The sequence below is a fragment of the Charadrius vociferus genome, unplaced genomic scaffold, assembly GCF_000708025.1.
Source record: "Charadrius vociferus isolate BGI_N301 unplaced genomic scaffold, ASM70802v2 scaffold110, whole genome shotgun sequence".
NCBI lineage: Eukaryota > Metazoa > Chordata > Aves > Charadriiformes > Charadriidae > Charadrius > Charadrius vociferus.
Window position 1 is genome coordinate 2,605,379 of NW_009646761.1, and position 10,727 is coordinate 2,616,105.

At 35.9% G+C, this 10,727-nt stretch overlaps 1 protein-coding gene across 1 annotated transcript in view; it reads left to right on the forward strand.

Moving 5' to 3' along the window:
• Nucleotides 1-10,727, forward strand: part of TM9SF2 (transmembrane 9 superfamily member 2) — a 64,756-nt gene that overhangs the window by 39,758 nt on the left and 14,271 nt on the right. The window contains exons 7-12 of the mRNA XM_009891999.1: nucleotides 674-741; nucleotides 1,886-1,979; nucleotides 2,710-2,837; nucleotides 7,318-7,447; nucleotides 9,031-9,155; nucleotides 10,051-10,162. Coding sequence (XP_009890301.1) covers nucleotides 674-741; nucleotides 1,886-1,979; nucleotides 2,710-2,837; nucleotides 7,318-7,447; nucleotides 9,031-9,155; nucleotides 10,051-10,162 — 657 coding nt within the window. The remainder of the gene's footprint in view (nucleotides 1-673; nucleotides 742-1,885; nucleotides 1,980-2,709; nucleotides 2,838-7,317; nucleotides 7,448-9,030; nucleotides 9,156-10,050; nucleotides 10,163-10,727) is intronic.

The window sequence follows — 10,727 nt, forward strand, 5'->3', positions numbered from 1 at the left end:
TACCCCATCAGTAATTAACGTGTATAGACCAAACTAGTCTGAAACCACAGCAGATTGAATTTCAGGTTCTTGCAGAAGAGTTGCTAGAGTTACTGATAAACTTTTATATGAAGGTAAATGTGGATATCCTTGCCTTTCCTTTGCAAAGGGCTGCTGTTCAAACTTCAAATAGCATATTAGTCTGAATGCGTTGTTTAAATCCTCGTAGTTCAGTTTTCAGTTGTTACATAGATAAAATTGTGGACCAGCTTAATTACAGGGAGAAGCACTGATCTCACCCATACTTTTGTTCATGTTCTTTTAAGACTTTTATTAGACAACAGTTGTGGTGATGACTAATATGGCTCTAACTTTGTACATTAAACTAAACACTGTCAGCTGTGATAATTGTATTATTTTTGTGCTTGATTTCTTGTCTTGTAGTTTGTATGGTTATCTTAGCCTTAAAGTGGTTTTGTAATGTGGTCACTGTTTTGTGATGATTAGATAGTGTTTTATGTATGCTCTCAGCAGATACAGTTCATCACAAAGTAGTCTGTGTTTCAAGATGTATAATTACACAAATCTTACATTTTCAGCTTTCTTTTACCTTATTCACACAAATCTATTTATATTATCTGTCAGAATTGATGAAGTGCTTTAATATCACTGCTTATTATCTCCACTCTTTCAGTCTGCAATTGAGCTGTTTGTGAACAGGCTTGACTCCGTAGAGTCCGTACTTCCCTACGAATATACTGCGTAAGTATATTATGCTGTTCACGTTCATGTAATTTTTGTTGTGAGTTCTTCTAAAAAGATGATTTTAATTTATCTCAAAGTATTATTTAAGTCTTTCTACAGCAGTTTGCCAGTGAGGAATGTCTATTTATTTTGCTAACATAAGTTTACAAATACAGAATTTTCAACAAGCATACGTTGATTCCTTCTTTTCAGTTGTCTTTGCGCATACTTTAGAAGTAGTGCATGGATTCATAGGCCCTCATATAGGTCGAAGCACTGCTTCAGAGTAACTTAAGGCTAAAATGTGTGTATGTGTAATATTTACTCTTTTGCATTAGTTGTCATTTTGTAGATCAAAGTATGACTGCTGCCTTAAGTAGCCTATAGCCACATGAGTTGAAGTGGTAATGAGGTGTGAACTTCCCATCAATTATCTTAATGAGGTGTTAAATGTTTTCTTGGTAGGCATTATAGGAGTGCACAAGATGTATCCCTGCCTGGTACAACTATGTAAAGTTGTTGCTTCAAAGAATATTTTGACTCTTAGTATTGAAGGGGTTAAGCACTAGTTATGTCAACATTTTAATGAACACAAATGTGATATACCTGAAATTAGGTTGAAAAAAAACTGGAGGATGTGCTATTAAATGTGTTGGTGAATAGAACTGCAATAACCTGTTTAATAGTGCTTGTTGTAAAGTTGTCTGTATGTGTGTGTGTATTTTTCTTTTTTTTTTCTGTTATTATCTGCTACCCCATCCCAAGAATCTGGCATGCATGCTTTTCTATCAGGGCTGTCATGAAATTCTATGAGAAGGTTTAATTTCTGGCTAAAATTCCTGTGCAAATAAGAAACTTCTAATTATTTAAGGAAACTTTTATGCTACCATGTTTAACATAAACTGAGTTCTGAAATAGCTGATGAAGATATTTGATTGTTGGGGGGTTTTTGGGTGGGTTTTTTTTGGGTTTTTTTTTTTCAAAATGGGACTGTGACTTTCACATTTTGCTTTGCAGGTTTAAGGAAGAAACTGTTGTTTAGAAGTTAAGCTTTATAGTTCCTTTCCTTGCGATGAAGGTGTTGATTTGGGAGCACTGTTTGAGGTCTAATATTTGCAGCTGAGAATATTGGATTAACTTTTGTATCTTTTCTCTAATTCAGGTTTGATTTTTGTCAAGCGGAAGGAAAGAAGCGTCCCTCTGAAAACCTTGGCCAAGTATTGTTTGGAGAGAGGATAGAACCGTCTCCTTACAGGGTTTGTTCTCTCACAAGGGGTGTTTGGTTTTATGTATGTTCAAATGTAACCAAAGGACATAAAGCCCTAGTAGGATCTTCAAGATTCTTATCTCAACAAGCTTCAAAATCTGAAATTGCTCATAATAGAAATCTGTCCATTTAACCTGATTGTAGCTATGCACTTTGCATCATAAAGTTGCTGCCAGAAATGCTGTGGAGGTTGTTTTCTGTCTTTGGAACCTGCCAAAACCTGATTCTTGCTCCTCTGTTGTCCCCTTGTTAGAGGGAATTGAGTACTCTTATTTCTTGGAACCAGATCTGAAAATATTGCAGCTGTGAAATGGAAGAATTAGAAATGGTGTTGGCCAGCTTGTCTTTTCTGGTGACTATAGCTCTTGCCATCTCCAATACACATAGTAGGAGAGAAAGTTATTAATTGAATCTACCTGGGACAGCATTACTGTTGTGAGGTCAAATGACTTGTCTGGTGAATAATTGTAGAAAACAGGTTTTAATCAGTAACAAAGAGCTCTCAGTGTAGGGCTCTACAGTGATCACAGGAGGGTTTTATAGCACACACCGATATAAAAACCTCCTCTGGAGGGTTAATATACATTGTCTTGGTAATTTGTTAGGTGATTTTATTGTATCATTGTAGGCAATTATAAACGTATAGGGGAAACTTGTTAAATAGTGAAATTACACAACATTTGTTACAACCTTTTTGCTCGTATGTCTTTTTTTCTTAGTTCACATTCAAAAACAAGGAGACATGTAAATCTGTTTGTACGAAAACATATGATACCACAAAGCCAGAAGATAAACAGAAACTAGACTTCTTGAAAAAAAGTATGCTACTGAATTATCAGCATCATTGGTAAGTTGATATCAAAATTCATAGATTGGTTATTCTAATATGTATGTGATAATTTAATTTAGTTTCTCATTTTGTATTTGCAAGTTAATACAGATTGAACACTAGGTATTTGCACTGAATCTATTCCCCTTCTGTTCTTGCAAAAGATGTTATTTTTTTTGTTGTCTTCATAAAAAATTTCCTTCACTTGAAGGATAAGCACCAGGTATAACAGAAACAAGTCTGTTTCCGAACACAAAGCTTTGTGTGTTTTTTATGCTGTCTCTGTGCTTACTGTAAAATATTGCTATTTCTTTGCACCTCTAAATGTAGAAGTTAATCTTGCCTCTAGCTTGAGAAAAGTCTTAGGAGACCTTCATTCGATTGATATGTCATCTTTGTTTTCCTCAAGAGCCTTTGCACTCCCCTTCAAATGTTGTATCCAGGACATGGGATCAACATTTCTGAAAGAGTTTTATGCAAAGTTCATTTCTCTTATAGGGTATAAGATACTCATTTCCAATAAAAGGTGATCAATGATGATTAATTAAAGAAATAATTTTGAGGAACACATAAACGCTTGGTCCTTTCCTGTTCTCTGAGTCCCTCTGTAACTCTCTGAGTTGTTTTGGAGCATGCTGGGGCTCTGTTTCTGCTTGGACATTGAGGTCCTCTTCCAATGGGCGTTAAGGGTGGGGCAAGGCTGAATGTGTATGCTGAATCTCATGCTGATTTTCAGTTAGGATGTAGCTATGTTCCGTTTTGACATTGGAAATACCCAGTCACGCTATCGGTGTTTGTATAGTTCTTTGTACGTTGGTATGCTGTGCTAACAGCAACCTTTGGGTGCAAGGGCAGAAGGAAAAACTTGGGCACGAAGTTGTTAGATTTCCCGTGGCATGCCTTTGCAAGTAATACATGAGCATAATTAACTGACGGTGCCCATATGTGCTCCCTGCTTCATGGAAACAAATGTTTTGGTCTTCATCTAATTAGATTAAGACTTTCTGGATGTATTAATAAAAATGTAGGTGAAATGCTAAATGTTGCCATTGTCACTGAATGTTTTTCTGTAACGTCACATTCCATTTCTTCATTTTTGAAACAGCTACCTGTGCTGGAAAGGCAATGAGTGCATTTTCTACTGCTCTTGGGAACTGATACGGGATATCCCTTTTTAGGGATAAGCTATGGCTCACTCATCTTTCTGGGAACCTCTTGAAAATTAGTGTAGTTAAAAGTTTATAGATCAAGGCAGAAGGGTTCACAGCCAATAGCCACATTGGTTATTGGGGGATATGGTGTAGAGGAGAACTTTGTAGAGTAGGGTAGATGGTTGGACTCGATGATCCCAAGGGTCTCTTCCAACCTAGACAATTCTATGATTCTATATGTTCACGTAGGTGAACCAGGAAGTGGTAAAGCAACCCTGCAAGGTACAGCTAATTTTGCAGGGATTCAAAATATATATGCCTAGTGCTGAAATAAGTAGAGCTTCAAACATGCTGGATTTGGTTATATTCCTATTAAATACTGGACATATTTATAAATATTTACACCACTTTGAATTTCACTGATGCACGTTGGTCTGGCATAAAGCTTCAGCTTTGAAAGTTTGTGTGTTTTGGTGTGCGAATGAAAAATAGTTTCCCAAGGCTATGATCCTGTCACTCTTTGAAAGAAATAGGGTTTTTTTTTTAGGAAGGCCCAAAACTTAAGCTGGCAGAAACTGAAACAGAACTGTGTAAAACTAATCACACAGGAAAGTACTTTAGATAGTTCCCTCCCCCTTAGATTAAATTGTTTTACAAATATACTTAGTGTACTTAAGTATATTTTTTTTTTAGCCTGTACAGCTGACTTGATAGGACTGTTCAGATTTTAGTAAGATGTAGTTCTGTTTTTCAGTGTGAAAACCTCCCTTTAAATTTAGGGTATTACTTATATTCTTGGTTCTTTTAATAGCACTTCTCCTTTTTTTTTTTTTTTTTTTTTTTTGGTAAGCCCATTGCCCTAAAACTTTAGAACTAGTGGCATGAAGAATCCCTGTTTATGTCTGCATGGTAATGATAGTCCTCAGTCACAGCTTCACAAAGCAGAAGTGGCTGGATTTTGTGATGAATGATGCATGGTCCAGGAGTATGGTGCAGGGGTATGTTGTACAGGGATCAGCAAGGTAGCATAAGTGAGGATTTAATAGAGGTTTATTATCCAGCTTCAATTTATCATAAAATTCCTGGGGAACACAGATGGTGCAAAGTACTTTTAAGGTTTTAAAAGCCACTTAATAAGATTAGGAATTGACATACTGAATTGGACTCAACAGCTATACTGATATCTTGGCTAACAACATTCATCACCAGATGTTCTTGAGAGACATGTAAGAACACTGTTGTATAGCATATTTGCCCCACATGTATAATCTCTTCAAGTAATTTTAAATTTGAAGATTAACTGTGAAAAATTATTTGCTGCTTAAACTTATCAATTTGTTCCAGCATTGCTGCTTGAAGGCAACTCAGTATGTCTTTGCTGCAGAAGATGCAAGTGAAAGCCTTTAGCCCAACCACACTCATTTGCAATAGGTTTACCTGGTTTTGATTATGAAATTAAAATACTAACAGGAGAAAGAAGTATCTCTAGCATATATTATGGAGGTAAAATTCCAAATATGTCCAAGTGTAATGACTCTGCATCTGGAGTAGCTCCTAATTGGCAACTGAATCGTACCTCATAGTAGCATGGCGAAGTGGGTAGGATTTGGTGGGTGGTGCTGCTGCTTTGCAACTGTGATAGTCTTCGGAATCTCTTGAGAACCTGGGAGCTGTGTTTTTGGAGGGCCTGTCTTCACCTCTTCCACTGTGTCAATATCGGCCAAGAACATTGCTACTTATTTCTGTCTGATAGCTAATGATAGGGATGATGCAGGTCTGTTTCTCTTGTGTGAACAAAGGCAGCATGTACTGCTCTTTCTACCCCCGTCTGTTGATGTGCTTTAAAAAATAGTGCTACTTTAGAGACTATTACAATACTCAACAGACTAAACACTTTGGTTTTGTTGTCTGAAGTCATAATTCCTGTGTTTAATTAGGTATTTAAAAATACCAAATGAGGTATTATCAGGTATCTGTTAACATTAATAGCCCAGTGGTTATAGTGATAAGACATTTAATTGCAAAGGATATTCTGTAGCTTGGTAAGTTACACAAAACAATGTGTGTTGTTAACTTTCAGTGGGATGTCCTTTTTTTGGTCTAATGATCCACAAAAAGTGGTAGTTGTCTCATCTCTTCTCATCCTCATCTTCTCTGTGAAGTTTATTAATAGGCCTTTAAAAACATAGCTTGGAGCGATTAATGTTGCCCTAAGGGCAGCTACTGAATTTTAAGTCGCTTTGAATGACTTTTCTTTTGCGATTTATCTTTCAGCTAGTTAAAACACATCATAACATTGGTTTTTCTAGTAGTCCCTTTTACAAAGGGACAGGTCACCATGTTGGGTATCTTTCTTTATGTTTAACAGTATATTTTTTGTATGACATTTGTACTATTTCTATCTTAGTGTCTTACCATTTTCTGTGACTCCTCATGGGGCTGTGGGGTTCCGCCACAAATCTTTGATTGAAAATTAACTATAAACATACTGAGCTCCAGACTTTTAGGTAATATGAATATAAATCTTGTGAGGCAATAATATAAAAGCAGGAGCTAGACAATGGAGGGGGGTTTGGAAGTGATTACTTTCCTAAATGTCTGGTGTCTTACTTTTTTTTTTCTCATTTAAATCATGTAGTTAAAATATTCCATACTCTTAGAGAACTGCAACTGAGGTCAGTAGTCAGAAAGTCCCTTAAATAGCTCCCCTCCCCCTCCAAAAAAATTAAACTGGCACTTCAGCTTTAATGCAAAATAAAAGCTTAAAGAGTGCCAAGAAAAATGTATTTTGCAATGGAAGAGCAATGAGGAAGCTGGAGAATTACTAATGTGTGTGTAGGCAATTTTTTTTTTTATTTTGTGTTTTGTCTTAAACTTGATAATTTCATCAAGTTCATGTTAGTTGGTTTAGTGGATGCTTTTGCCATTTTTAAAGACAGAATAATGAAATGTTAAATTGTTAGGACTTCGGAGCGGGAGAGTTTTATGTATTGGGTTATATTTGTAAGGGGACTTCAGAAACCAGTTCACTGAATAGAATTTTTTGGTGGTCACAGAATAAGCTTCCTATTTCCAAGCCACCTTCTGAAGAAATAGATTGATTTTTTTAATTTTTTTTTTTTTTTTAAAGATGAAGTTTCAGTTGAAGAGCTACATGCTTGTATCTCATTTGGAAATTGGATTGGCAATCAGTGCAGTTCCATGGGTTAAGATCTGAAAGAAGTATTATTCTTGGAGTTAACGTTCCAATAATGAATGTAGAAAAGTTAGATTAATATTAATTTGGTTTTGTTTCCGTTACACTGTGTATTTTGAAAGATTGTGAAATGTCACTATGCCGTTTACAGGATTGTGGACAACATGCCTGTGACCTGGTGTTATGATGTTGAAGATGGCCAGAGGTTCTGCAATCCTGGTTTTCCTATTGGCTGTTATATTACAGAAGACGGCCGTCCAAAAGATGCCTGTGTTATTAATGTATGTTTATGCAATTACTTTTTTTTAATATTCCCTTTTTACTAATGTAAAGACTGGCATTTCTCCTATGTCATGTTTCTATGGTGAGTCCTCGCTATCTTAAGAACCCTTGGTTCCCTAAAGCCAGGGAAGTGTTTTGATATCTCTGCAAGTACCACAATTTGTAAGCCTGAGAACCTTATCTCTTCTCTTGCACAATACAGAAGTGCTCTAAAAGATAGGGAGAAGAGATGAATGTGCATAGCATTTAGTACATGTAAAGGGTGAAGGAGAAGAAAAACATGTCATCCTTCATTGCTGAAGAAGTCTAAACATTTGAAGGCTTGGACTTTACATTTCTGTGGGATGGAAGTGTTTTCATGGAAGTAGGTTTGCATAGACACATTTGTACCTCTGCATAGAAATTAATACTTCTTGAAGGATTGCTTTCTCTAAAAATGTGTGGGCTAATGGAAGAAGGCAGAATATAAGATTGCTGAGTGAACAAAGCTGTTCCTGTGAGAGACGGATCTATTGAATTGACTGGTGGAGGTCCAGATAAATGCACTGTAAGAATTATGGAGGTTAGAATGCAATTTTAGATTACCGCAGACCTTTTCCATGGAGAGGTCATTGAGAACCTGGAATAGGTTTTGGTTTTATCAGAAAGGTTGGTTTTACTTAATGGATCTTACCAAAGACAACAGTTTCTGCAGTTTCTAGTTTTGTTTCCTTGCCTCCATAACAAATTGGTTTCAGAGCCTCCATATGAATGGGTGCGTTTATGATCAAGTATGTAATCTGGCCAGTATTGTTTCAATATTGTTCAATAAAAGGAAAGTAACATTTGAAGGAGTAACTGCAGGACGGTAGAAGAATACTTTGTTTATATAACTGTTCTTATAATTGAGGTGCTTTGTAGAAAGGGGTGAGGATAGAACCCTGAAGAAATGCTAACTGAACTTCAGTAGATGTAATGCTTGTGATTTAACAGTCTCTTTAAGTGACTAAATTCCAAGATGATGTTTCCCTTCACCTGGGATTTATATTCAGCTGTATTTTTTGACTGCTGCTTGCAGTTCATCCCTGTGCACCTTTGGTTTCAAATGTCAAGGTGGTTTTGTCACAGAGAGCAATTATTTGCATTGTTTGTCTTGGAAGGTTCTGTTTAATCCGTGAAAAAATATACACGTTGTTTTAAAATAGCTGTTGTTTATAAAATGCTTCTGATATTAAAGTTGTCACGTAGTTATCTATTCGGTTTGCTACTACAATTAAATAATATGGGGCATTTTCAATTACTGAAATATTTATAAATCTAAATGTATTTATTAAAAAATGTTTTATATTTAAATACTTTTTTCTACTTTTCAACTGTAGTAATACAGTTCTGAGCATTAACTTTTCAAGTTTGTCTTTTTAATGCAAGGCTTTAAGGCAAAGAATTTACTGTCTTTATATTCCTAGATTCCTGCATTCATCTTGTAGAACTTCTTGACAGAAAAACTGTACGGAGTCTAAAATTCTGTTATGTAAGCTTCTGCCTAAGGCTTTTAGATGTCTTTACCTTTTTGATTGTTTAACATCATCTTTTATCATTGCAGTCAGAATTTCATGAAAAAGATACTTTCTATATCTTCAACCACGTTGACATAAAAATATATTACCACGTTGTGGAAAATGGAGCTCTGGGAGCAAGACTAGTTGCTGCTAAACTTGAACCAAAAAGGTTAGTACTTGGAAATAACTTGTCATCAAACAGTGGTCCATCCCAAGGTGCTTGCTTTGATCTTGGCACCTGTTGCTAGTCAGAAATGTTTTCAGATAAGTGACCTGTAGGTCAGCTATCCTGTTGATTGATGTAGTGTAATGTAGGACAGTCTCTAACATAATTTTGTTCTGAATTCTGTAGATCTTTGTGTACTATTTCCTATTTGGGAAAAAAAAAAGATAAAATAAAACCTGGCGGCGGTTTGCGTTCAGTGAAGCAACCCTCATTTCCCTACTAGGGAACATTTTGTCTTGTGATGGAATAGGCCACCAGTGTCTGATGCAGAAGTAACCAGAGTGCAGTGATGTCTTCACCAATCAGGGTTTGAACGGAATGATTTCACAAATATACTCATCAGTTGTTCTGGTGTCTGTGTGGCTTTTGTACAACTGATGTCTCATGTCTGGTTTATTATTTCCTAGCATCTTGTCTTTCCTTTTCTTTGTGTTCTTAGTATAACTGAGTTTGTTGCATTGTTGGTCCAGCATCATGATGAAAGTATTTTTTTGCAAGAGAAGTTAGTAATTCTGTTGTTGTAACTTTTTGAGCGTTTTGGAGGTTCTTAGCAGTACTCAGACTTGTTTCATTGTTGGTGCTGTGCTTTAGAGACTGTCTCTCTATAGTTTTCTCTTCTAAAAAGAGACAACTTTTGTTTAAAAAGGTCAAATAACAAAAAGTCCTGTGCTTATGATACATTCCTTATGAGTTCTGAAATTTATGAGGCATTAAGAACAACTTTTATGTTTAAGGGAAGAATTCAGAATGAAACTGATGCTTTTGTAAGGTGAATGAATTCTTCCCTAAAAGTGTTGGCAGTGAAGCAGCTTTCATTCTGTGTTGTTTCTTCCTGCAGTTACAAGCATACTCATCCAGACAACCCTGATTGCTCAGGAGTACCTATGGATATAAGTAATAAGGCTAATGGGGAAGTCAAAATTGCTTACACATACTCAGTTTCTTTTCAAGTGAGTACTAAGCTTTCTGTGGTAGTTACCTCTTAAAATAATGCGTTAATACTCTGAATTATAAAGATGGACAACTAAAATTATCTCGGAATAGTAAATTTGTGGTTTTAAAACTTTACTTGAACTGAACTGTCAGCGATGGCTTGGGATTTAACCACACGCTTTACAATTTTGCATACCATCCCACACACTGAATGTGAAATGCATGTGTTTTTTAAAAGAATCATACTTTCCATGCTTACCTAGGTTGTCTGGTAGATTATTTTTTTCAATCCAAGCTCTTAAGTCTGAGAAATTGTGTGTTTCAGCAAATTGCTTTTCTAGGTAGGTTGAAGCTGATAATTTTCTGCTGTTCTGCTGCAAAAGCTTTCTTCTCTCCAAGGTCTTCCTCGCATGGAAATCTGCAAAAGAGTAGGAAGCTGGTATTCTTTGTTCCTCTATTCTCTATTTAAAAGCAGATGAGCAGTATATCAGTAACTATAAGGAGCAAGGGAGATTTTTTAATTTATTTTTTTTTTTAAGTGGAGTGCTGGACAAACTGTTTCACTAATTTTCCCACTCTTTC